Below are 27857 nucleotides of genomic sequence, written 5' to 3'. Positions count from 1 at the left end.
CAACATTTTGGGACGCTGAGGCAGGCGAATCACTTGAGGTCTGGAGTTCGAGACCAGCCTGGCCAACATGGTGAAACCCCATCTCTACTAAAAATACGAAGATTAGCCAGGTGTGGTGGCACGCCTGTAATCCCAGCTACTTGGGAGGTTGAGGCAGGAGAATGGCTTGAAGCCGGGAGATGGAGGTTGCAGTCAGCTGAGATTGCACCACTGCACTCCAGCCTGGGTGACAGAGTGATAACCCATCTAAAAAAAAAAAAAAAAAAAAAAAAGATTTTAGATGCTAGCTCTAGTGGCTCATGCCTGTAATCCCAGCACTTTGAGAGGCCAACGAAGGATGATTGCTTGGGCCCAGGAGTTCCAATTCAGCCTGGGAATCATAGTAAGACTCTGTCTCCACAAAAGCATTTTAAAAATTAGCCAGGTGTGGCCGGGCAGGGTGGCTTCCGCCTATAATCCCAGCACTTTGGGAGGCTAAGGCAGGTGGATCACCTGAGGTCAGGAGTTTGAGACCAGCCTGGCCAACATGGTGAAACCCCATCTCTACTAAAAATACAAAAATCAGTCGGGCATGGTGGTGTGTGCCTGTAATCCTAGCTGCTCTGGAGGCTGAGGCAGGAGAATTGCTTAAACCTGAGGGGCAGAGGTTGCAGTGAGTTGAGATTACACCACTGCACTCCAGCCTGGGTTACAGAGCGAGACTCTGTCTCAAAAAAAAAGGTGAGAAGGGATTGAACTTGATGAAGCCAGTGATATTTATCTTTGTATATCCAGTGCCAGCTATAATTCCTAGTATAAAGAATGAGCTAAAATAATATTTACTAATTGAGTTAAATTTATGTTTCCTCTTCTACATTCTAATGAAATCTCCATCTTTTGGCTTTAGAACCACATTTCTAGTGACCACTTTAATGCATACTGGACTTCCAGACGACAATTCCATAAGTACTTTGTACAAAATATAGCAAAAGTATATATAGTGCTAAATAAAATAAAATAGAAAATCTGTCTAACATGATAATAATTCATTCCACAAATATTTATTGCTCTTTCCCACACTTTGCTTTTTTCCTGGACCAAGAGACGTGGATATTTTATTTTATTTATTTATTTATTTATTTATTTTTATTTTTTGAGTCAGAGTTTTGCTCTGTCACCCAGGCTGGAGTGCAGTGGTGCGATCTTGGCTTACTGCAACCTCCGCCTCCCAGGTTCAAGGGATTCTTGTGCCTCAGCCTCCCAAGTAGCTGGGATTACAGGCATGTGCTTCCATGGCCAGCTAATTTTTTGTATTTTTAGTAGAGACGGGGTTTCACCATGTTTGCCAGGCTGGTCTTGAACTCCTCAGTTCAGGTGATCTGCCTAACCTTTGGCCTCCCCAAGTGCTGGGATTACAGGTGTGAGCCACTGCGCCTGGCTGGAATATAGATTTTAAAGCATTGTTTTCAATCATTGCAACTAAAAAAAAAAAAAAAAAACTGAAGCCAGATGGCCTATCAACTAAGTAACACTCAGTGCAGGAAATAAGCAAATCTGTAGCTGTCATTGCCTATAAAAGATTATATACCTTGCTGGGCACATGGTATGCACACAATAAATACTTGCTGATTGATCTGTTGCAATATGTTTTGAAGAGTTCATGAAACCAGTTTAGTGTGAAATTAGAGTTTTATATGAATGTATAACAGAAGACCAAGGTGTCAAAATGGGGAGAATTAGGAGAAAGGTAGGGTGTGAAGTCAGGAAAAGAACAAAGAATTATACGCAGCACTATAACAGGTTAGATTATTATTGTGAACCCTGAACATCTGAGACAGGTCTCAGTTAACTTAGAAAGTTTATTTTGCCAAGGTTGAGATTGCACGCATGTGACACAGCCTCAGGAGGTCCTGACATGTGCCCAAGGTGGTCAGAGCACAGTTTGATTTTATACATTTTAGGGAGAAATGAGATATCAATCAACACATGTAAGATGAACACTGGTTCTGTCCGGAAAAGACAGGACAACTCAAAGCAGGGAGGGGGCTTCCAGGTCATAGGTAGGTAAGAGACAAATGGTTGCATTCTTTTGAGTTTCTCTTTCTTCTCTTCTCTTCTCTTCTCTTCTCTTCTCTTCTTTCTTTCTTTCTTTCTTTCTTTCTTTCTTTCTTTCTTTCTTTCTTTCTTTCTTTCTTTCATTTCTCTTTCCTTTCTCTCTCTCTCTCTCTTTCTTTCTTTTTTTGGACAGGGTGTCACTCTGTTACCCAGTCTGGAGTGCAGTGGTGTGATCTTGGCTCACTGCAACCTCTGCCTCCAGAGTTCAGGTGATTTTCCTGCCTCAGCCTCCCGAGTAGCTGGGATTACAGGTGCGTGCCATCATGCCTGTCTAATTTTTGTATTTTTAGTAGAGATGGGGTTTCGCCATGTTGGTCAGGCTGGTCTTGAACTCCTGACTTTTAGTGATCCACCTCCCTTGGCCTCCCAAAGTGCTGGGATTACAGGTGTGAGCCATTGCGCCCAGCTCTTTTGAGTTTCTGATTAGCCTTTCCAAAGGAGTCAATCAGATATGCATTTATCTCAGTGAGCAGAGGGTTGACTTCAAATAGAATGGGAGGCAGGTTTGCCCTGAGCAGTTCCCAGCTTGACTTTTCACTTTAGCTTCGTGATTTTGAGGCCCCAATATTTATTTTCCTTTTACAAAGGCTTTCCATGAGTATTCCTCTCGCTTCCTCCCACTTCCTCCTGTAGATTCCATTTCTCTAATCATTTCCATGCCCTTCTCAACATGCATCAAGACATTCAAGGTCATATTAGAAGGGAGCAGGGAGAGAAGTCCAACCCTCTTTGGCAGTTAGCTGAAAGAAAGGCTGCTTGTCTACTTAATGAGCATGGGAAATGGGAATCTGAGGACAGAGATAATCATTTTGTTAAAAAAATCCTCCAAGCGAGAGTCACTATAAGGTCATGGAGACAAAGATATAGGTTGGCCCAAGGCTGCAGGCACAAGAGACCCATAGGACAGAGGTGAAAGTTGGTCCCAGGCTAACACATTTTCATTAGAACAGATATGAAGGCAAGGTTAGGGGTCCACGGAAAGACCGGTTCATTCCAGAACCCCAAGGATGGACAGGGGGGCCACTGTTCACTCCAGTATCTCCTCTGTTCTCAAGTGGGTAATTGTAATGAGATGGGACCAAGGTTAAGAGTACACAGTAAGACTGGTTCATTCCAGAACCTGAAGGACGAATGGGGGACATTCTATTCAGGATAACAGGAAAATAAGAGGGGACATCTTCTTTTTCCTTTTTTCCTCCTCTGTTCTCTCTTTGCAGGTGGGTAGTCACATCTCCATATCACAGGACATGCCCCTCAGATGCATTTCCAAAAACCAGGAAAAGTTTGATTCCCCCAAACCTTAAAATAAAAAAACCTAATTTTCCTTTGGTATACTGTTTGGCCTAAAAAAGACTGGGAGAAAATTACAAAAGTCAGCCTTAGAACCCAATGCCCTTATGCAGGAAATCTTCAAGTTTGCCTCTGCAGTTTTTATAACCATGATCAGGACAAGGAGGACAGGGCTAAAAAGAGGAGGGACCAGAGGCAGGCTCAACTATTGGCCACTTTACAAGCTCTCCAGCCCCTTCCAGGTTGCCCTCAGAGTACCCTCCTAGGTCACTGCCATTGGTGCAGGAAGCCAGGCACTAGAAGGCAAACTGCCCCAATGGGGTAAATGGGAAAAAAACCCACATGGCTTGCCCCCTCTGCTACAAGCTCGGGCACTGGAAACAGGACTAATCAGAGGGCCAAACGGTCCGTGGGGCAGAATCCCAACCCCTGATGACCTTGAGCTGAAGGGGCTCTCTATTTTGGCTGGCTTGCAAATCAGACATCACCATCAACAAAAGAAAGCCAAGGGAAATTCTGGAGGCAGCAAGTAAAATGATAAATTTCTCTTTTGGTTCAAGAGCTGCCTATGGCTGGGTATGGTGGCTCACGCCTGCAATCCCAGCACCTTGGGAGGCCGAGGTGGGCGGATCACCTGAGATCAGGAGTTCAAGACCAGCCTGGCTAACATGGCGAAACCCTGTCTCTACTAAAAATACAAAAATTAGCTGGGCATGGTGGCACGTGCCTGAAATTCCAGCTACTCAGAGGCTGAGGCAGGAGAATCACTTGGACCCAGGAGGCAGAGGTTTGATGAGCTGAGATTGCACTATTGCACTCCAGCCTGTGCAACAAGAGTGAAACTCTGTCTCAGAAAAAAAAAAAAAGGCCGGACGCAGTGGCTCATGCCTGTAATCCCAGCACTTTGGGAAGCCAAGGCGGGTGGATCATGAGGTCAGGAGTTCAAGACCAGCCTGGCCAAGATGGTGAAACCCCATCTCTACTAAAAATACAAAAAAAAATTACAGCGTGCCTGTAATCCCAGCTACTCAGGAGGCTGAGGTGGGAGAATCGCTTGAACCCGGGGGGCAGAGGTTGCAGTGAGCCGAGATCGCACCACTGCACTCCAGCCTGCGTGACAGAGCAAGACTCCCTCTCAAAAAAAAAAAAAGAAAAAAAAAAGCCGCCTACTCTGTGCTAACCTCCTCTGAGAAACTCTCCTCCAAATCCTTTCAGGTAATGGGGACAAATGGCACCCTTTCCCTCCAAAAGAAAAGATTCACACCACTTTGAGTCAAGATGGTGCTTGCTTAATATTTACCTGACCTCTAAATTCATGTTTCCCTCTAATAGCCCTATTACTCCTGGGAAAGCTACCTAAATCTTTAACCAATAATTTCAACCTAGATAGTTCTACTTCAGGGGTTTAGAAATAGCCCACACTTATTCAGACAAGTTCTAGAAAAAAAAAGAAATCTAACCAAGCAATCTCTTGAGCGGGGGATAACTTCTACAGTATATAGATAACCTCCTTATCTGCTGCCCTTCACAACAGAACTTGCACAGCAACATGTACTGAAACCAGAACTTTATTACTATTTTTTTTTTTGAGACAGAGTCTCGCTCTGCCACCTAGGCTGGGGTGCAGTGGCACAATCTCAGCTCACTGCATCCTCTGCTTCCTGGGTTCAAGCAATTCTCCTGCTTCAGCTTTCCAAGTAGCTGGGATTACAAGCATGTGCCACCACGCCTGGCTAATTTTTGTATTTTTACTAGAGACGGGGTTTCACCATGTTGGCCAGGCTGGGTCTCGAACTCCTGACCTCAAGTGATCTGCCCACCTTGGCCTCCCAAAGCGCTGGGACTACAGGTGTGAGCCACTGCACCTGGCCAGAAAATGACTCTTGTCTACTTTAAAGGTTATAAAGGTAAAATATTTTTGGTAAGGAACATTATAAAGAAAAGAGATTTTGTATAAGAGAGGATCTTGTATGATGCATTCTTGTCCTAAAGTAAAATGACTATTTGTTTAAATGGGGGAGATGTTTGGGATACGTCAGAGGGTCCAGGCATGTCATGGATGGTCTATGTAAGTCATGAGGAGATCTGTGAAAGGGAATTTATTTAAAATGTAGTTTTAAAGGACATTAGGCCTGCTAAATCCTTCATAAACTGCTACTATGACTCTTAACTGTGCAACTTGCCTGCTTTAAAGCTAGGTAAGGCCCAGGGACATACAGAATTAGCCATGCCCCCTAGCTATGCTGCAAAGAGTCTTATCTGCACTTCTGTCTAGTGTCCTAGGCTCCATATCTAGTACCTACTGGGTTTTTCATCAAAAGTAAAAGTTGCTAAGCATTAACAATGTAACATGTACTCGAGAGTATTGGAAAAACAGTTTTACATGCAACGTGTAGGGAAAAGTAGAATGTATTTTGGTAAAAGAGTATACGAAGCCACGGGAATTGTGGATTTTTTTGCCTAGTTTAGAAGGCTAAATGATTGTTTTAAGTTAGATAGGATAAAGCTAAAGGTTTAAGCAAGTTGTGGAAGGTTTGTGAAAGATTAATCTTGTAAAAGAAATTCTGTGTAAACATATTGTCTAAAAGCAAAGAGGTATTATTCAGTTTATCTGTAAATTAAACATTTGGATAAAAGCACAACAGAGTTTTATTAGAACATTGATCTGGTCTTAAACAAAAAGACTGTAAAAAATTATAAATGTTTATGAGAATCTTACTTTATGGTCAAACTGATTAAGATTGGATAGATTTGTCTATTAAGAACTGGGTTTGACATCAATAGCATTATTTACTGATGCAAAGTGGGTCTCTGTTTCTTGTAATCAAACCATTCTAAATTGAAACAACTACTTATAAGGTGTTCCTATAAGTTCAGTGGGACATGTCAATGAAATAAAATTTGATAATGATCTTAAATGAACCAACAATAGTGTTGCAGAAATAAAATACAAATAGAAGAAAGATGGCCAGGCACAGTGGCTCATGCCTGTAATCCCAGCACATTGAGGGGTTGAGGCAAGAGGATCCCTTGAGGCCAGGAGTTCCAGAATAGCCATGACAACATAGCAAGGCGCTGTCTTTACAAAATTAAAAATTAAAAAATTAACCAGGCATGGTGGCGCATGCCCATAGTCCCAGCTATTCTGGAGGCTAAGGAGGGAGGATAGCTTGAGCCCAGGTGTTCAAAGCCATTTGTACTACAGCCTGGCTGACACAACGAGGCTCCTGTCTCAAAAAAAAAAAAAAAAAAAAAGAATGAAAGAAATAAGAGGAGACTAGAAGCAAAGAGTTCATTAGAAAACTTATTGAGATAATTCATAGGAGGGGGTTAAAAGTCTGAATTTTGGCAGTGGAAATGGAAAAGAAAGGAATGAGAAGAGACATTAAAAGAAAAGAAGTTATGAAATTTGGGTTAAGTAATGGTGTCTAATGATTACCATGAGTGCCTGAAACTCAATGTTTACTGGTTATCAGACAGTCTAAAATTCTAGTCCATATCAATGACAGAAATAAAGGGTGAACAAGATGATGAGTTGAAAAAGCAGAGGAAACCCCAGACATTGCACGGTTTTGGGCTTTAGCCCTACCACTCTCGTGAGCCTCCTGTCTAGGAGGGCCATTAGTGTCTCAGGATGTCATATAATTGAACTCATACTGTATGCAGCCTTTACAGATTGGCTTATTTTACTTAGAAATATGAATCAAAGTTTTTTCCATGTCTTTTTATGGCTTAATACCTTCTTTCTTTTTAGTTTTGAGTAATATTCTATTATCTAGATATAACAGTTTATTTTTCCATTCACCTACTAAAGAAAATCTCTGTTGCTTCCAAGTTTTGGCAACTATGAATAAAGCTGCTATAAACATTCATCTGCAGGTTTTATGTGGATATGAATTTTCAATTCCTTTGGGTAAATACTAATAAGCATGGAATATTGGATTGTATAGTAAGAGTATGTTTAATTTTGTAAGAAACTGCTAAATTGTCTTCCAAAATGGTTGTACCATTTTGTGTTTCCACCAGCAGTTAATGAGAGTTCCTGTTGCCCCACATCCTCACCCACATTTGGTGTTGCCAGTGTTTCTTACAACATCCTTGTAAAAGCAACTAGCAAAGTTTTGCTATGGGTTTTTTTTTTTTTTTTTTTTTTTTTGATAGGGTCTTGCTCTGTCACCCAGGCTGCACGTCAGGCGCATGCCGCCATAACTATTTTTTTCCTTTTTTTTCTTTCTTTCTTTTTTTTTTGAGACAGAGTCTCACTCTGTCACCCAGGCTGGAGTGCGATGGTGTGATCTCACTCACTGCAACCTCTGCCTCCCGGATTCAAGTGATTCTCCTGCCTCAGCCTCCCGAGTAGCTGGGATTACAGGCCTGCATCACCACACCCGGCTAAATTTGTATTTTTAGGAGAGAGGGGGTTTCACCATGTTGGCCAGGCTGGTCTTGAATGCCTGATCTGACAAGATCCACTTGCCTCAGCCTCCCAAAGTGTTGGGATTACAGGCGTGAGCCACCGTGCCGGGTGTATTTTTTTTTTCTTTTGGTAAAGATGGGGTCTTGCTTTGTTGCCTGTTGCCCAGGCTGGTCTCCAACTCCTGGGCTCAAATGATCCTCCCACCTCAGCCTCCCAAACTGCTGGGATTACAAGCATGAGCCACTGCACCTGGCTGCTGTTTTAACCTAAGAAGTGAAGAAATTCTTAACCTAAGGAAATCCTAAAACCACTCACTAAGCAGTAGAATTAAAATGGGATAAGGCATCAAGCTTGATCAGTCAGTAATAAAGCTATAGGGCCCATGACCTGGTAGTGATACAGCAATTCCAGTTTATAGGAAAGATCTGAAAGAATAGATGACCTTATGAAACTAACTGTAAGTTTGTATGATAGATTTAGCAATTAATAATTAAATATACACTTCCCCTCCAGCCTCCAGTTGACTCCCCAGCAGGTGGCAGTAGATTGCAACTGAGCCTTGAAATTGCCTGAGATTTTCATTTCTGGCCGTGTACTAACAAAACATTTGCCTGGCATCTAAATGTTCTTTTCTTTTCTTTTTTAAGACGAAGTCTCCCTCTCTTGCCCAGGCTGGAGTGCAGTGGTGAGATCATAGTTCACTGCAGCTCAAGTAATCCTCCCTGCTCAGCATCCTAAGTAGCTGGGACTCCAGGTGTGCACCACTGCACTTGGGTAATGTTTTTTTTTTTTTTTTTGGAGAAATGAGGTCTTGCTATAAAGTTTCAAGATGACTTTTGAAAGCCTCATTTCCCTTTTTTTTTTTTTTTTTTTTTTTTTGAGATGCAGTCTTGCTCTGTTGCCCAGGCTGGAGTGCAGTGGTGCAATCTCGGCTCACTGCAACCTCTGTCTCCCAGGTTCAAGTGATTCTCCTGCCTCAGCCTCCTGAGTAGCTGGGACTACAGGCCTGTGCCACCAGGCCCAGCTAATTTTTTTTTTTTTTTTTTTTTTTTTTTTGTATTTTTAGTAGAGACGGGGTTTTGCCATGTTGGCCAGGCTGGTCTGCAACTCCTGACCTCAGGCAATCCGCCCACCTTGGCCTCCCAAAGTGCTGGCATTACAGGTGTGAACCACCGCGCCTGGCTGAAAGCCTCATTTCTTAAAAAAAATAACAATGAACTTTATTAAAACAGCTGAATTTTTAAACTCATCATCTTGTTCACCCTTTATTTCTGTTATGGGTATGGACCAGAATTTTAGAGTGTCAAATAATCAGTAAACATCGAGTTCTACATGCTCATGCTAGTCATTAGAGACCATTAGTTAACCAAAATTTCATAACCTCTTTCCTTATAATGTGTATTCTCATTCCTTTCTTTTCCATTTCCACTGTCAAAAATCCAAATCCAGACTTTTAGCCCCCTCCTATGAATTATCTTTTTTTTTTTTTTGTGAGACAGAGTCTCGCTCTGTCGCTCAGGCTGGAGTGCAGTGGCACTTCTAATAATGTTCTTGTCCTCTCTTTGAAATACCCTTGTCTCCTCTTTGCCAGCTAACTCTATTCATCTTTCAGAACTTGGAAAAACTTTCCTGTTCACCACACCCAATAGGAGATAGGGGTTCCTGTATGCTATTACTGTGTATTTTATCATGTCACTTATTTTTGTACTATAATTAACCTTTCCTCCAGAAACTGCAGACCCTTTGAAGGAAGAGACTACATCATTTTCATGGTTGTATTCCCTTGCCTAATAGCAGCTGGATATGATAGGCTCTCTCTTTATGTATTTGTTGAATGAGTGACTAAATGAGAATTGGGATGGTCAGTGACTCCTTATGGAAATGGAATTTGTTGTTTTTGTGCAGGAGGTGTTTTCGTGGTTGCTTGGTTGGTTGTTTTTTGAGACAGGGTCTCACTCTGTTGCCCAGGCTGGAGGGCAGTGGTTTGATCCCAGCTCACTGCAGCCTTGATCTCCCAGGCTCAAGTGATCCTCCCACATCAGCCCTCCAAGTATCTGGGACTACTGGTACAGCCATACACCTGGCTAATTTTTGTATTTTTTTGTAGAGATGGGGTCTTGCCATGTTGCCTAGGCTGGTCTCGGACTACTGAGCTCAAGCAATCCACCCGCCTCAGCTTCCCAAAGTGCTGGGATTATATGCATGAGCCATCTTGCCCAGCCTGGAAAAGAATTTGAACTAGATAGTTTCTGAAGGATACATAAGAATTAAGATGGTCAGAGAAGAGGAGAGAGAGTTCAACACATTCAAGAGTATAACAGTTTGAGCCAAGGCAGAAAGACTAGTATGTTTAGTGAGTGGATGACTTTAAATGAAGGCGCTAAAGACAAAATGGAAGAGGTCAGTTGAGGTCAGATGGAGGAAAGCCTTGAATTTCACTGTGAAATGTGTCTTGTAACCTGGGAATGAACTAAAGAATTGAAACTGAGCACTGGCAGGGCGCGGTGGCTCATGCCTGTAATCTCTTTACTTGGGAGGCTGAAATGGGCAGATCACTTGAGGTCCAGGAGTTCAAGACCATCCTGGCCAACGTGGTGAAACCCTGTCACTACCAAATAATACAAAAATTAGCTGGACATGGTGGTATGCACTTGCAGTCCCAGCTACTCCGGAGGTTGAGGGGGGGGAATTGCTTGAACCTGGGAAGCAGAGGTTGCAGTGAGCCAAGATCACGCCACTGCACTCCAGCCTGGGTGACAGAGTGAGACTTTGTCTCAAAAACAAAAACTAAAAAGAAATAAAGAGGCCAGGCGTGGTGGCTCATGCCTGTAATCCCAACACTTTGGGAGGCCGAGATGGGCGGATCACCTGAGGTCAGGAGTTCTAGACCACCCTGGCCAACATGGCGAAACCCCATCTCTACTAAAAATACAAAACTCAGCCAGGCATGGTGGCACACACGTGTAATCCCACCTACTTGGGAGGTTGAGGCAGAAAAATCGCTTGAACCTGGGAGGTGGAGCCTGCAGTGAGCCGAGATCGCACCACTGCACTCCAGCCTGGGTGACAGAGCGAGATTCCGTCTCAAAACAAACAAACAAACAAAAACCCTTTGAATCTGAAGACCAAAATTAAAGCAAAATAAAACACCCAAGGATTCTAAACACTTAAGAAGTTTCTAAATGCACACTCTTAAACTCTGTACTTAAGCTGGGCAAGAGTTGGTTAAATCTGTATTTTGTTTGTATTTTTTTAGAGACAAGGTCTCACTCTGTTGCCCAGGCTGTAGTGCAGTGGTATGATCATGGCTCACAGCAGCCTTGAACTCTTGGGCTCAAGTGATCCTCCCCCCTCAGCCTCCGGAGTAGTTGGGACCACAGGCGCACACCACCGTGCCTGGCGAATTTTAAAATTTTTTTTTGTTTGTTTTATAGAGACAGGGCCTTGCTATGTTGCAATGGCTGGTCTCAAACTCCTGGCCTCAAGGGATCCTCCTGCCTGGGCCCCTCAAGGTGCTGGGATTACAGGCATGAGCCACTGTGCCTGGCTATCTTTCTGGTATTTCTATTTTATTTCTGCAACACTATTGTTGGTTCATTTAAGATCATTATCATATTTCATTTGGTTGAAATGTCCCACTGAGCCCATAGAAACACTTTCTAAGTAGTTGTTTCAATTTAGAATGGTTTGATTGCAAGAAACAGACTTGAGGTTTACAACAAGGAACGTTAATCTCAAACAAGATCAGTAACATGGTTGAGGCTCCCTCAGTGAAACTGCTTCTGGACTTGGGGCAGCTTTGTGATCTCAGCATAGGTGATCATCAACAGTCATTCTTGTCTAGTCCTTTGTCATTAATTTGGCTCAGCTCCATTCCATGTATCTATATCCTCTGTCCTACTACCAGCTGGTAATTTCACTCGAGCCTCTCACTGCTCAGTCAGGCCACACGTCAGAAGTTGCTGGCCAGTTGAGAGCTCCCGCCCCACCTTGCGCCAGGTGACTATTCTTGGCCAAATTAGCTGGAGATGGGAGACCAGGTGAAGTCCACTGCATAACCTGCAGAAGATTTACATAGGAGTAGACTCCCTGATGCAGGAGGGAAAGTGGATCCAGAGAGAGAGAGAGAGAGAGAGAGAGAGAAGAAGAGACAGAGAGGAGAGCCCAATTAATATTTGCTCATCAAGTAACATAAAGTTCTTATGTAAAAGCAACTTTTTAGACAGCTCACTTTATGCTACTGGCCATCTTCAAATCTGCCTAACCTTTGTATTTATGCTTAAAATTTTTATTTTTATTATTTCATTTTTGAGACAGAGTCTCGCTGTCGCCCAGGCTGGAGTGCAGTGGCGCGATCTCGGCTCACTGCAGGCTCCACCCCCCGGGGTTTATGCCATTCTCCGGCCTCAGCCTCCCAAGTAGCTGGGACTACAGGCACCTGCCACCTCGCCTGGCTAATTTTTTGTGTTTTTTTAGCAGAGACGGAGTTTCACCGTGTTAGCCAGGATGGGCTCGATCTCCTGACCTCATGATCCGCCCGCCTCGGCCTCCCAAAGTGCTGGGATTACAGGCGTGAGCCACCGCGCCTGGCCAAAAAAATTTTTTTAAAGAAGGAATAATCCAGCCAGGTGTAGTGGCTCATGCCTGTAATCCCAAAGTTTTGGGAGGCTGCGGTGGGAGGATCGCTTAAGCCCAGGAGTTCAAAACCATCCTGGGGAACATAATGAGACCCCTGTCTTTACACACACACACACACACACACACACACACACACACACACACACACACACACACACACACACACACACACACACACACAGAGATTAGCCAGATGTGGTGGTATGTGCCTGTAGTCCTAGTTATTAGGGAGGCTGAGGTGGGAGGATTACTTGAGACTAGGAATTCAAGGTTACAGTGAGCTATGATTGTGCCTCTGCACTCCAACCTGAGCAACAGAATGAGACCCTGTCTCTCTCTTAAAAAAAGAAGAAAGAAAAAAAAAGAATAATTCATAAGGCTTATGTCGCTAGTCTTCAAGAGTGTAGAAATAAAGTGAAGAGCAAGTTTAGATTAAGCTACAATTGCTTGTAATTAAGACCTAAAAAGTTACAGAAGTTTCTTTTCTGTGTACTTCTCAGAGTTTATTGATTTATTATTTTAGAGGTGGGGTCTCACTCTGTGGCCCAGGCTGGAAAAGGTTTATATTATGCCCCAACATGCATGGTTAAGCTCTAAGAGGGAGATAGGGTTTGCAGCATTTCCCAAATGATTTTTGATCACAGAAACCTTTTTTTCTGTGGGGCTTCTTGAGGGAACATGCTTTGAGTCAGTCTAGATCTGCTGAATATGTTACAGCAATTACATAAAGAGAAAAGGCCATGTGTAAGGCGTATGGTCTGCATACTGTGTGCTTGGTACTGGGTGGTGGAACCGAACCACAGAGCTTTGCCTGTCTTTGAAATAGATAGGATCCCAGAAAGGTGTGTTCATGGCTTTCTGAAAAAACATTTGGAAAATAGCTGGGGTCATTCAATCTTTCAGGGCAGACTGGCACTAATGGGTATGCTTATTTTGAGATATGTCTGTATATAATAGTTTACAGTCTGTGTTTCTCGAATCTGTAGGTAATCTCTGGACTACATACTGAAGAATGATATGGAAGTGTCACAGCAAACCCTTGGCCATGGAAAATTATAATCAAGTCTCATAGAAAAAGGTGACAGCTGTTACTTTTGATTGGTGCCCTCAGAGAGGTATGCAAATGAAGGCCCATGGTGTTCCTGATGCTGGATGAATGTCTTGCAGCTGGCAGTCTGCCGGACTCCCAAATCAGTTGTTCTTTTCCAAGAGAACTGTTGATGTACTTGGTCTCAGGAGAAGTTAAAATGCTTGGTAGGTCACTCAGAACTTCCTATTGCTCTGTATACTTGTGCAAATGTCAGTCACCTTGAAAGGGAGCTTATCTGTTATCAACATTGGAATTGTGGGCTGGTTACATTTCTCCTACCACCTTTGTCTTTTTTGTCAAGTTGCTCCTGGCAAGTATTCAGATTTTTATAAATTGCTTTTCGCATTGAAGATAAATTTTGTTTTTCTTCAAATTGCTCTTTTCACTGTCAGGTGCTAGAAATCAAAGAAGGAAAGATACAGTAGCTGGTAAAATAGCAGTAGCTACTATGGGCTGGTTACAGAGCACTGTCCTGGGAGACTTTATAATCTGATGAGCAAGAGAGGCAAAAATGAAAGAACAAAAACAGAAAAGTACAATATAAGCATTTGACATATAAATGATGTGCAATATATAATTCTATATGGGATCTGAAATAGGACAAAATAAATTAATTTGTTCAATAAGTATTTTTAGTGTTTAGTATGTGCCGTGTACTAGGGATGTATTAATTAACAAGATACAATCACTACATGGGAAGCAGCTCAGAGGTTAGAAGAGGGACACTGACCTTTTCTGGCCACAAACAAGTTGGGTACTAAAGCTTAAGCTGTGGAATATACTCTGAAGTCACAAATGAGAGAACATCAAGTCTACTGAGGGATAGGAGAGCCATTGGGGGGAAGTAGGTATGTATATACCATATTTGGTTTATGCATTTATTTGCTGATGGATATTTGAGTTGTTTGTACATTTTTGGCTATTGTAAATAGTGCTGCTATGAACATGCACATATAAGTATTTGTTTAAATACCTATTTTCAGGCCAGCACAGTGGCTCAAACCTGTAATCCCAGCACTTTGGAAGTCCATGTCAGGAGGACTTCTTGAGGTTAGAAGTTAGAGACAAGCTTGAGCAACATGGTGAGAGCCCCCCCACACACACACCCCCACTCTAAACAATTTTAAAAATTAGCAAGACATAGTGGCATGTGCCTGTAGTCCCAGCTACTCAAGAGGCTTAGGCGGGAGGACTGCCTGAGCCCAGAAGTTCAAGGCTGCAGTGAACTATGATCATAACACTGAACCCCAGCCTGGGCAACAGAGCAAGATCCTGCCTCTTTTTTTTTTTTTTTTTTTGCCTTACATTATGGAAATTTATTCTTCCTGAATGTATAAGGCAGGAGACTAATTCAATATACATTCACTTTGCAGAATTCTACAAGTTCTGGGCCATGTGTAAATGTGCCCCCTCTTCCCTCCATTATCAGGATGTTTAAATGTGTTTCCTTTTTTTCATTTAAAACTTTGCTTAGATGTTTTACATTGCCATCACCTCTTCCTGAGAAAAAGGTGTGTCCCCCACCCCAACCCCTAGGAGCCAGCAGACTATCTTTCTGAGGGGCCACAGGCACAGTCCCACGTGGAGAACAAGGGCAGTGGATGAAGGGAACAGGGATTTTTCAAACTAATGTTTTCCCTCAAACAGGCCTCCCGGCGCCGTTAGACTTGAAGCAATGACATCTACCAAAATGGGGACCCCAGCTGGGGGTTAAGAATGTTGTTTAAGAATGATGACGATATCTTTAAAAGAAATTCTTGGCCGGGGATGGGGTAGGGGGAAAGGGAAAAAAATAAATTATTTTGAGTTTCCCATTGGCAATGCTTGCTACGCTTAATCTGATTGCATCTCAAGGACCTGTAGCAACATCTCCAATTGTACAGTGTAAGCCAAAGTCAAATGTGGGGTATATGAAGAAATTCAGAGCGTCAGCCAGTTCCCCAGAACCAGCCCCTTGCCACTGTGAAGTGAAAGGCTCCTGTGAGGAGGGCGCTGGGATTGTGTAAGGTCAATTCTCAACGTGTTCCTGAAGGCAGTGCCCAGGGAGAAAGCCGAATCCAGAGGTCCAGATCCATAGAGTGGAGTCTCTGAGGAGTTGGAAGGAGCTCAGCTTCCTCTACTGGGCCCCTGGCCTCCCACTGTCTCTTCCTGCGGATCCGTAGTCCATCCAGCCGGCGTCCGCGATCAGTCGGTCGGTCGGCACCTCGGCGAAGCTTGTCGGGATGGCCAGGGGTCCGGGCGTGGAGGTCAGCGCTGCGGGGAGGCGGGGCCGCGGGGTGGGCTGCGGCGGAAGAGCGAGTCGGGCTCGGGGCCGTGGCCGCGCCGCAGTCGCTCGGCACCCCAGGGCACGCAGCCGCCCAGGCCCAGCGCCGAGGCCAGCAGCGCGGGGGGGTCGGCCGCGGCGCGGGCCCTTCTTGAGGCGCGACCCGTGAGCCGCCAGGTAGAGCTCGGCCTGCGCCAAGCCGCCGCTCAGGCGGCTCAGGCTCTCCGCGCGGTGCGCCAGGCGCAGCTCGGCCGCCAAGAAAACGCGGTGTAGCTGTGGCACGCGGCTCTCCAGCTCCGACACCAGGCGCCGGCGGCCCTCCACCTCCAGCAGCCGCCGCCGTGCTTCGGCCAGCTCCAGCGCGCGGCCCCCCGCCCCCGCCGCCGCGCCAGAGCCCCCTCCGGGACCGGCGAGCCCCGCGACCCCGCTAGCGCCCTGGCGCCAGCGCTGCAGCTCCTGGCCCTCGGCCGCGCCTGCCGAAGCCCCGGCTGCGTCCGGCAGCGGCGGAGACTGACCCAGGGTCGGGGTAGGGGTCAAGGTCGGAGTTGGGGGCGGGGGCTGAGAGGACGGCATGGGATCCCGGGGCGGCGGCGGCGACGACCCCGGCTCTGCCGTCCCCTCCTGGGCCCCCGGGCCGCAGGCGCTGATGCGTCAGCCCGGCATCCCCCGCCCGCCCAGCCCACGGCAGTCTGCGGCTGTAGGTGCGCAGGGAGGATGAGCACCGCGCACCTGAACAGCTAGACACGGCCACAGCCCCCACCCCCTGCCTCATTTAATAAATAAATAAATAAATACCCATTTTAGAGTCTTTTAGTATATACCTAGCAGTTGGACTTGGGGTTATATGGTAATTCTATGCTTAACTTTTTGAGGAACCATCACACTGCTTTCCACAGTGCCTGCACCATTTTACATTCCCATCAGCAATGTACAAAAGTTTCAATTTCTCCATGTCCTTGCTAACACTTGTTATTTAAAAAAAATTGTAGCCATCCTAATGGATATGAAGTGGTATCTCACTGTGGTTTGTTTTGTTTTGTTTTTCTTTTTTTGAGACAGAGGCTCACTCTGTTGCCAAGGCTGGAGTACAGAGGTGTGATCTCGGCTCACTGCAACCTCCACTTCTCAGGTTCGAGCGATTCTCCTGCCTCAGCCTCCTGAGTAGCTGGGAATACAGGCATGTACCATCAAACCCCGCTAATTTTTGTATTTTTAGTAGAGCCGGGGTTTCACCATGTTGGCCAGGTGGTCTCGAACTCCTGACCTCAAGTGATCTACCTGCCTCGGCCTCCCTAAGTGCTGGAATTACAGGCATGAGCCACCGCGCCCAGCCTCATTGTGGTTTTGATTTGCCTTTCCCTAATGACTAAAGATACTGAACATCTTTTCATGTGCTTGTTGGTCATTTGTACACCCTCTTTGGAAAATGTCTGTTCAAGTCCTTTGCCCATTTTAAAATTGGGGGGTTTGTCTTTTTGTTGTTGAGTTGTAAGAGTTCTTTCTATATTCCGCAGAGTAGATCCTTATCAGATATATAATTTGTAAATACTTTCATTCTGTAGGTTGTTGTCTTAGTTTGTTTGTGCTGCTATAAGAGAATATCTAAGAATGATTCATTTATAACAAACAGAAATCTATTGGCTCACAGTTTCAGAGCCCAGAAGTCCAAGATCAAGGCACTAACATCTGGTGAGGGCTTTCTTTCTGCATCATCACGTGGTGGAAGGCCACCACGCCCGGCTAATTTTTTTGTATTTTTAGTAGAGACGGGGTTTCACCATGTGTTAGCCACAATGGTCTCGATCTCCTGACCTCGTGATCCGTCTGCCTTGGCCTCCCAAAGTGCTGGGATTACAGGCGTGAGCCACGGTGCCCAGCCTACCTCATCTATTTTTTGACAAGCTAATGACCTCGTTGAGACAACAGAAGCCATCAGAAAGGAACTCCCTCATTTTCCACATAGTATATCCTCATCTGCATTTGTACCCATGGACTCTTTCTTCCCCTGGTTACCAGAGAGTAGGTGTTCCTTTTAGCAAAGGTCACTATTTGGTCACCAGGTACCACCTCTACCTATTAAATACTTTGCTGTCTCAGATGTCCCCTCTGTCTCTTCACCATCATGGTTACTCTCCTCATTACTTTATTCCCATAATTCTACACACTCTGTTATCCCTCATCTTAAAAACACTATTTCTTGACCTGACAGGCTCCTCCAACAACCACCACATTTCTTTGTTCTATGCAACAAAAGTTTGTGGTATTTTTTGCAATTTTATAACTTTATTTGATGTGTTGATGATCAGCAGTTAGTTCTCATCCATACTGACTGTAGACTTCTGAAAGTGGTAACATGTACATAGGTAACCAAAGTATAGAGCTCATTTGGTGAATCTTCATCTTCATTATGTTCCTGGACAACTGCACATGGATACAGTATGGGACATTACTTACTCCTTCGGCCCAGACAGCTTTGTTGAGCCTGGTATCAACGTGCACATCTGGAGTTCCCATTTCCTTCACGGCAAATTTCTAGATCTCTTTGAGTGCTTGAGGGGCATGCTTCTTTTTTTCTGAGATGGAGTCTTGGTCTGTCACCTAGGCTGGAGTGCAGTGGCACGATCTCAGCTCACTGCAACCTCCGCCTCCCAGGTTCAAGCGATTCTCCTGCTTCAGCCTCCCGAGTAGCTGGGATGTCAGGTGCCCAGCACCACGCCTGGCTAATTTTTGTATTTTTAGTAGAGATGGGTTTTCACCATGTTGGCCAGGCTGGTCTCGAACTCCTAACCTTGTGATCCGCCCGCCTCGGCCTCCCAAAGTGTTGGGATTACAGGCATGAGTCACCACGCTCGGCCGAGGGGCACACTTCTTGAAGTCCACTCCATGGATGTGTTTGTGAATGCTGATGGTGTATTCTCAGGTCACCACCTCTACCTCGTTGATGGCAGAACTGCGTTTTTTCTTTTTGCCACCCTTCTTTGCAGGAGCCATTCTGCCAGGCCCAAATTGGAAAGGAAGCCAACAAAAGTTTTTTCAAAGAGTTATTTATACAACTTTTCTCTACTCCTCGGCTCTTATTTATCTGTAAAAATTCTGTTTCTGCCGGGTGTGGTGGCTCACGCCTGTAATCCCAGCACTTTGGGAGGCCAAGGCGGGTGGATCACGAGGTCAGGAGATTGAGACCATCCTGGCTAACACAGTGAAACCTCGTCTCCACTAAAAATACAAAAAATGAGATGGGCGTGGTGGCGGGCGCCTGTAATCCCAGCTATTCAGGAGGCTGAGGCAAGAGAATGGTGTGAACCCAGGAGGCGGAGCTTGCAGTGAGCTGAGATTGTGCCACTGCACTCCAGCCTGGGCAACAGAGCGAGAATTTGTCTCAAAAAAAAAAAAAATTCTATTTTTATTTATTCTTTTGGAGACAGGGTCTTGCTCTGAAACCCAGGCTGGAGTGCAGTGGTATGATCTTGGCACACTGCAGCCTTGATCTCCTGGGTGCAAGCAATCCTCCCACCTCAGCCTCCTGAGTAGCTGGAACCACAAGTGTGCACCACCAAGCCTGGCTAATTTTTTTATTTTTTGTAGAGATGAGGGTTTCACCATGTTGCCCAGGGTGGTTTTGTAGAGATGAGGGTTTCACCATGTTGTCCAGCTCAAGCAATCCTTCTGCCTTGGCATCCCAAAGCATTGAGATTACAGGTGTGAGCCACCACACCTGGCCTATTATTATTATTATTATTATTTGAGATAGGATCTCACTCTGTTATGCAGACTGAGTGCAGTGGCATGATCATGACTCACTGCAGCCTCGATTTAGGTTCATGTGATCCTCCCATCTTAGCCTACTGAGTAACTAGGGCTTCAAGCACATGCCACTGTGGGCAACTAATTTTTTATTTTTTGTAGAGATGGGGTCTTGCTATGTTGCCCAGGCTGGTTTCAAGCTCCTGGATACAAGTGATACTCCTGCCTTGGCCTCCCAAAGAGCTGGGATTACAGGCATAAGCCACTGTGCTTGGCAAACATTCTATTTTTTTTTTTGAGACAGAGTCTTGCTCTGTTGCCCAGGCTGGAGTGCAATGGCGTGATCTCGGCTCACTGCAATCTTTGCCTCCCAGGTTCAAGCGATTCTCCTGCCTCAGCCTCCTGAGTAGCTGGCATTACAGGCACCCGCCACCACACCCAGCTAATTTTTGTACTTTTAGTAGAGACGAGATTTCACCATGTTGGCCAGGATGGTTATTTTTAATAGGTAATATGTATACATGGGAATAGATTCCCTTCTCTCTCTGTACCCTAGCCATCAAACTCCCCTTCCTGGAGGCAACAAGTATTATCAGTTTCTTACATAATCCTTTCATAGGTAGCCTATAAATTCAAGCATACATTAGTATTTTTGCATAAAAAATAGCATGCTATGCACATTATTCTAAACTCTTTTTTTGGTCTAGTTCTCCCTTCAGTTTTATCAGTTTTTGCTTCAAGTTTTTTGAAGTTCTGCTATTAGATATATAAAGATTTAGGCTTGTCACAAATTCCTGATGAATTGACCCCTGTATCATTATGACATAACGTTAATCATCCTTGGTAATATTCTTTGCTCTAAAATCTATTTTGATATTAATGTAGTCACTCAGCTTTCTTTTGATTAGCATTGGCATGGTATACATTTTTCCAATCTTTTATTTTTAGCTCATTAACTCATTTTGTAGCAGGACGAGTCGCAGACAAAACTCCTCAGACACCAGATTAAAGAAGGAAGAGGTTTTTTATTCGGCCGGGAGCATCGGCAGACTCGTGTCTTAAGAGCCGAGCTCTCCAAAAAAGAAACTCCTGGCCCTTTTAAGAGCTTACAACTCTAAGGGTTCTACGTGAAAAAGTCATAATAGATCAAGTAAGCATGAGAAACGTGACTGGGGGCTACATACATCAGCTAACAGAACAAAAAGTTTTACAGTGCTTTCTCATACAATGTCTGGAATTTACAGATAACACCAGTAGTTTTGGTCAGGGGTTAATATTATTATTATTTTAGCCACCAGGGCCAGGTGGTGCCAAGGTCATCTAGCTATTTATCTTACTTCTGTTTCTTTCCAACTTTTTGCTTTCTCCCTTTTTCTCCTGTCTTATAAACTAGGGAAAAGGGGAGGTTGGGGAGAAACTGAGAAGGACAACAGGAGAAGTGGTAGCCCCATACCGTATTTCCCCCCTTTGAGAATTTTCACTTTTTAGTGGGAGTTCTCACTCTCATCCACATTTTCTGAGTCTCTTTGTGAGATAGAGCGATAGTGATTCATATAATACACATGTGCTGAAGTTTTCTGATGAACCAAAGTAACAACAAAACCTTTTATCATTTGAAAAAGCAAGGGTAATACGCAGGGGAGCAGCAAGCAAGTTCCTATCACTAGCAATACGCCTACAATGAGGGTTTTAAAGCCTCCTATAGCTGGAAACCATTTTCCAAATAAAGACTCAGGATTAAACTCGTGCCAAACCTGTACAGGCACATGTGCCACCTTTGTCATGTCCCTGACTATGTTTTCTACCTGTCTTTGATCATCTATTTGTAGGCAGCAATTGGTTAAGTTAAATTTTCCACAAACTCCTCCTTCAGCTGCTAGCAAGTAGTCCAAGGCCAGTCTATTCTGATAGATAGCATTCCTCATTTGGGTTTCCTGCCGAGCTAAAACAGTCAAACCTCTGCCAGTTTAATTAGTAATTATTTCTAAGATGGCCTGCAATCGTATGATCCGATTGAGCATGTAAATGGGGGTTCGGTATCCCCATGAGCCGTCTTGTGCCCATGTGGCAGGCCCATAATACTGTATGATCCTTTCAGGGGGCCGCTCATTATCTTTCCAGTTTCCTATAACTATGTCTCTCTTTTCTCGGGAGGCACAGACAGGGAAACCTAGGAGCTCACCTGTTTTTATGGGTAATAAGAAAAAGGACGGCTTAATAGTGCCAATAACACAACTGCCTGCCCATTTATTAGGTAACCGAATGTAGGCTCTGTGCCCACATATCCAGTATAGTCCAGCGGGAGCCATCCAGTCCTGATGAGATTCTGGATGAGCCCAAGCAGTTTTTAATTTAGAAAATTTACTAAATGGATTCTTTTCAGTGTGGTTTAGGCCCACCAAGTAATTGTCTTTGTTGTACTATTATACAACTTCTGTCCTACATAATTAAGCTTTCCTACAGGGATGATAAAGTCTTTCCCTTCTCTAGCTATACAGTACTGTCCAATAATTGAGGTTTTTAGGACCCAGAAGTTGCTAGCTTGGGCTTTCTGAACTGGAATCATATCAGGAGCTGGATAAGTAGGCACCAACTCTCGGGCTTCCCGAGGCCATCGGTCTCCGATAGTGGTTCCCCCACATACATAACAAGAAGTAACATTAAGGGAATGAGCTACATTTTCTGATAATTGGAGAAACAAATTTTTTGTCTTTTTTGGAAGTTCTGGTGCTGGCAGATTCAGCTCCTCATAAAAGGTTTGAAATACTGGTTTGGGAGAGTGCTTGTGGACCTCCCCTCTAATTAAAATGGCAACTTGGGGGTTTAAGCCTGTCCCATCGATCCCCAGGGTTACACGTTTTCCCTTTTTCCAACGGGGATCTAGGGGATTGGTAATTATTAGTTCTAGTGGGTTACAGTGACTGGCAGCACAGGAGGGGTTGGCTTCCCCCTTCTGAAGATAAACCGGGTCCTTTTTGTTCTTTTTTTCAAGTAGCCCAAATAACACATGGCCAATAGGCACAATTTTCACAAACCCCTGACTCATGACAAACATATTTATTTTCTACTCTGTAGCTCCTTTCCCAGTTAAGAGAACCACATCCTCTTCCTAGCTTTTTACTCTTAATGGCTGCACAAGCATCAAATCTTAAAGTTATTTGTTAGGGGATTCCTTTTTCTTCTGTTCTAGCTATTATTTTACTTGTATCACCTAGGAAAAGGCCAGTTCTTATTCTTATTTCAAAAACGGTGGTTGCAGGGGGCTCAGATGGGTTATAACATACATCAGGTCGGTCATTTCCCGGGCTACATACCTTGTACTGAGTGGCATTATACAAACAAGTTTCTTTTAATGTTCCCATACATTCATAATAACTATAGAACAGAAACATTGTTTTAATTTGCTGTCCTACCTCGGTGACCTAATGAATATTCCCTCTCCCTCTCCCTCTCCCTCTCCCTCTCCCTCTCCCTCTCCCTCTCCCTCTCCCTCGCCCTCGCCCTCGCCCTCGCCCTCGCCCTCGCCCTCGCCCTCGCCCTCCCTCTCCCTCTCCCTCTCCCTCTCCCTCTCCCTCTCCCTCTCCCCGGTCTCCCTCTCCCACTTTTTTCGGTCTCCCTCTGTTGCCCAAGCTGGACTGTACTGCCATGATCTCGGCTCACTGCAACCTCCCTGCCTCGGGCTCCTGTGATTCTCCTGCCTCGGCCTGCCGAGTGCCTGGGATTGCAGGCGCGCGCCGCCACGCCTGAATGCTTTTTGTATTTTTGGTGGAGACGGGGTTTCGCCGTGTTGACCGGGCTGGTCTCCAGCTCCTGGCCTCTAGTGATCTGCCTGCCTCGGCCTCCCGAGGTGCTGGGATTGCAGACGGAGCCTCGCTAACTCAACGCTCAATGGTGCTCAGGCTGGAGTGAAGTGGTGTGATCTCGGCTCGCTGCAACCTCCACCTACCAGCCTCCTGCCTTGGCCTCTTAAAGTGCTAGGATTACAGCCTCTGCCCCGCCGCCACCCCGTCTAGGAAGTGAGGAGCGTCTCTGCCTGGCCGCCCATCGTCTGGGATGTGAGGAGCCCGTCTGCCCGGCCGCCCTATCTGGGAAGTGAGGAGCGCCTCTGCCCGGCCGCCCATCATCTGGGATGTGAGGAGCACCTCTGCCCGGCTGCCACCCCGTCTGGGAGGAAGTGAGGAGCGCCTCTGCCCGGCTGCCCCATCTGGGAGATGAGGAGCACCTCTGCCCGGCCGCCCCGTCTGGGAGGTGAGGAGCGCCTCTGCCTGGCCGCCACCCCATCTGGGAGGAAGTGAGGAGCGCCTCTGCCCGGTTGCCCCATCTGGGAAGTAAGGAGCGCCTCTGCCTGGCCGCCACCCCGTCTGGGAAGTGAGGAGCGCCTCTGCCCGGCTACCACCCCATGTGGGAAGTGAGGAGCGCCTCTGCCCAGCCACCCCTTCTGGGAGGTGAGGAGCGCCTCTGCCCAGCCGCCCCGTCTGGGAGGTGAGGAGCGCCTCTGCCCGGCCGCCCCGCCTGGGAGGTGAGGAGCACCTCTGCCTGGCCGCCACCCGGTCTGGGAGGAAGTGAGGAGCACCTCTGCCCAGCTGCCCCATCTGGGAAGTGAGGAGCGCCTCTGCCCGGCTGCCACCCCCTATGGGAAGTGAGGAGCGCCTCTGCCCGGCCGCCCACTCTGGGAAGTGAGGAGCGCCTCTGCCCGGCCGCCCACTCTGGGAAGTGAGGAGCGCCTCTGCCCGGCCGCCCACTCTGGAAGGTGAGGAGTGCCTCTGCCCGGCCGCCCCGTCAGGGAGGTGAGGAGCGCCTCTGCCTGGCCGCTACCCCATCTGGGAGGAAGTGAGGAGCATCTCTGCCCAGCTGCCCCATCTGGGAAGTGAGGAGCGCCTCTGCCCGGCTGCCACCCCCTATGGGAAGTGAGGAGCGCCTCTGCCCGGCCGCCCACTCTGGGAGGTGAGGAGTGCCTCTGCCCGGCCGCCCCATCTGGGAGGTGAGGAGCGCCTCTGCCTGGCCGCCACCCCGTCTGGGAGGAAGTGAGGAGCGCCTCTGCCCGGCCGCCCACTCTGGGAAGTGAGGAGCGCCTCTGCCAGGCCGCCCACTCTGGGAGGTGAGGAGCGCCTCTGCCTGGCCACTCCGTCTGGGAAGGGAGGAGCGCCTCTGCCCGGCTGCCCCGTCAGGGAGGTGAGGAGCACCTCTGCCCGGCCGCCACCCCGTCTGGGAGGAAGTGAGGAGCACCTCTGCCCGGCCGCCACCCCGTCTGGGAGGAAGTGAGGAGCGCCTCTGCCCGGCTGCCCCATCTGGGAAGTGAGGAGCGCCTCTGCCCGGCTGCCACCCCGTATGGGAAGCGAGGAGCGCCTCTGCCCGGCCGCCCCGTCTGGGAGGTGAGGAGTCCTCTGCCTGGCCACCCCGTCTGGGTAGTGAGGAGCGCCTCTGCCCGGCCACCCCGTCTGGGAAGTGAGGAGCGCCTCTGCCTGGCTGCCACCCCGTCTGGGAGGAAGTGAGGAGCGCCTCTGCCCGGCTGCCACCCCGTATGGGAAGTGAGGAGCGCCTCTGCCCGGCCGCCCCGTCTGGGAGGTGAGGAGTGCCTCTGTCCGGCTGCCACCCCGTCTGGGAGGAAGTGAGGAGCACCTCTGCCCGGCTGCCCCGTCTGGGAGATGAGGAGCACCTCTGCCCGGCCGCCCCGTCTGGGAGGTGAGGAGTGCCTCTGCCTGGCCGCCACCCCATCTGGGAGGAAGTGAGGAGCGCCTCTGCCCGGCTGCCCCATCTGGGAAGTGAGGAGCGCCTCTGCCCGGCCGCCACCCCATATGGGAAGTGAGGAGCGCCTCTGCCTGACCACTCCGTCTGGGAGGTGAGGAGCGCCTCTGCCCGGCCGCCCCGTCTGGGAGGTGAGGAGTGCCTCTGCCCGGCCGTCACCCCGTCTGGGAGGAAGTGTGGAGCACCTCTGCCCGGCTGCCCCGTCTGGGAGATGAGGAGCACCTCTGCCCGGCCGCCCCCTCTGGGAAGTGAGGAGCGCCTCTGCCTGGCCGCCACCCCGTCTGGGAGGAAGTGGGGAGCGCCTCTGCCTGGCTGCCCCATCTGGGAAGGGAGGAGCGCCTCTGCCCAGCCGCCACACCGTCTGGGAAGTGAGGAGCGCCTCTGCCCGGCCGCCCCCTCTGGGAGGTGAGGAGCGCCTCTGCCCGGCCGCCCCCTCTGGGAGGTGAGGAGCGCCTCTGCCCGGCCGCCCCGTCTGGGAGGTGAGGAGCACCTCTGCCCGGCTGCCACCCGGTCTGGGAGGAAGTGAGGAGCGCCTCTGCCCGGGCGGCCCCGTCTGGGAAGTGAGGAGCGCCTCTGCCCGGGCGGCCCCTTCTGGGAAACGAGGAGCGCCTCTGCCCGGGCGGCCCCATCGGGGAAGTGAGGAGCGCCTCTGCCCGGCCGCCCCGTCTGGGAGGAGAGGAGCGCCTCTGCCCGGGCGGCCCCGTCTGGGAAGCGAGGAGCGCCTCTGCCCGGCCGCCCTGTCTGGGAAGTGAGGAGCGCCTCTGCCCGGCCGCCCTGTCTGGGAGGTGTACCCAACAGCTCCAAAGAGACAGCGACCATCGGGAGCGGGCCATGAGGACGATGGCGGTTTTGTTGAAGAGAAGGGGAGGAAGTGTGGGGAAAGGAAGGAGAGATCAGATTGTTGCTGTGTCTGTGTAGAATGGGGTGGGCATAGGAGACTCCATTTTGTTCTGACTAGGAGAAATTCTTCTGCCTTGGGGTGCTGTTGATCTATGGCCTTTCCCCCAGCCCCATGCTCTCTGAAACATATGCTGTGTCAACTTAGGGTTAAATGGATTAAGGGCGGTGCAAGATGTGCTTTGTTAAACAGATGCTTGAAGGCAGCATGCCCTTTAAGAGTCATCACCACTCCCTAATCTGAAGTACCCAGGGGCACAAACACTGCAGAAGGCCGCAGGGACCTCTGCCTAGGAAAACCAGAGACCTTTGTTCATGTGTTTATCTCCTGACCTTCTCTCCACTATTATCCTATGACCCTCCCATATCCCCCTCTCCGAGAAACACCCAAGAACGATCAATAAATACTTCATAAATTTAAAAAAAAAAAAAAAAAAAAAGAATATACTAGGAACAGTCCCCAGTTTGAGTAAGGTCAGTTGAAGCCCTTACCGTATAAGTCCAAAATTTAAGAAAAATGAATCCCACGATAAGCTTCCTCATGCTTCGGCCGTGCGTGGACCCGTCAGCTTCCGGGTGTGACTGGAGCAGGGCTTGTCGTCTTCTTCAGGGTCACTCTGCAAGGGTTGTCTGGGCTTGGTCTTGCCTCCCAGGTTTCAGGCGCTGCAGGTTTTACACGGCTGTGGTGGATCCAGGCTGGGATTCCCTCTACCTTCGCAGCGGTGGGAGTGGTCAGGACGACAGTCTGGGGTCCTTTCCACCGTGGACACAAAGAGGCTACATTCCAGTCCTTGATCCACACTCGATCACCTGGGGAGAAAGGGTGAACTGGGGAGAATAAGCTAACAGGGCATCTCTCATTTACCCAAGCTGAGATTGTTTGTGTAATTTTTCCTAAAGCCTGTAGCTGTTGCTGTAACTCAATTTCACCTAACTCTCGGGGAGTGCCTGGAAGTCCCTGCAATGTAGGAGGGGGCCTATGATATAATATTTCATAAGAGGAATATCCTGTTCTTTTAGAAGGGGTACATCTAATTTTAAATAATACCATAGGGAGAGCCTGTATCCATTTTAATCCTGTTTCCTGACATACTTTCCCTAAACTATTTTTGATAGTCCGATTCATCCGCTCCACCTTTCCGGAACTCTGAGGCCGGTAGGCAGCATGCAGTTTCCATGTGATCCCCAATACCTTTGCCGTCTTCTGTACCAAGTCAGCCACAAACGCCGGCCTGTTATCTGAGCCGATCCATAAGGGCAGTCCAAATCTAGGAATAAGATCTCGAAGAAGTACACGGGTTACTTCACGAGCTTTCTCAGTTCGTATTGGATAAGCCTCCACCCACCCAGAGTAGGTACACACAAGAACTAGTAAATACTTGTTACCTCCACACTTTGGCATCTCTGTGAAGTCCACCTGGAGATCTTCAAAGGGGGCTGCTCCATAAGCTTGTATGCCGTGGGGTGTCCCAGCAAAAGGTCATCAACGTACTGGAGCAACACGCAGCCTAGGTCTCTGGTGGGAAACTTCTGGAGGTCTCAAGCCAACGCCTCCCCGAAGATGGTGGGGGAGTTCTTGAACCCTTGGGGAAGCCGGGTCCAAGTGTACTGAGTAGTGACACCTGACTCCGGATCTTCCCACTGAAAGGCAAACAGCTTCTGGCTCTCAGGGGCTAATC

At 47.5% G+C, this 27857-nt stretch overlaps 1 protein-coding gene and 2 pseudogenes across 1 annotated transcript; all 3 read right to left on the bottom strand.

Moving 5' to 3' along the window:
* Positions 1–14879: 14879 nt before the first annotated feature.
* LOC129042527 (TMF-regulated nuclear protein 1-like) lies at positions 14880–16455 on the bottom strand (annotated as a pseudogene).
* A 1639-nt stretch (positions 16456–18094) lies between these two features.
* On the bottom strand, positions 18095–18783 carry LOC134739971 (large ribosomal subunit protein eL31-like; annotated as a pseudogene).
* A 7827-nt stretch (positions 18784–26610) lies between these two features.
* LOC129042529 (uncharacterized) lies at positions 26611–27654 on the bottom strand. Its single transcript, XM_054498697.2, has one exon. It carries the CDS (start codon positions 27578–27580, stop codon positions 26744–26746), a length of 837 nt encoding a protein of 278 aa, XP_054354672.2. The 5' UTR covers positions 27581–27654; the 3' UTR covers positions 26611–26743.
* Positions 27655–27857: the final 203 nt, after the last annotated feature.

This window comes from Pongo pygmaeus, chromosome 7, assembly GCF_028885625.2.
Source record: "Pongo pygmaeus isolate AG05252 chromosome 7, NHGRI_mPonPyg2-v2.0_pri, whole genome shotgun sequence".
Lineage (NCBI taxonomy): Eukaryota > Metazoa > Chordata > Mammalia > Primates > Hominidae > Pongo > Pongo pygmaeus.
Note: the sequence above shows the minus strand (reverse complement) of the source record. Positions and strands in the feature narration are given on the sequence as shown.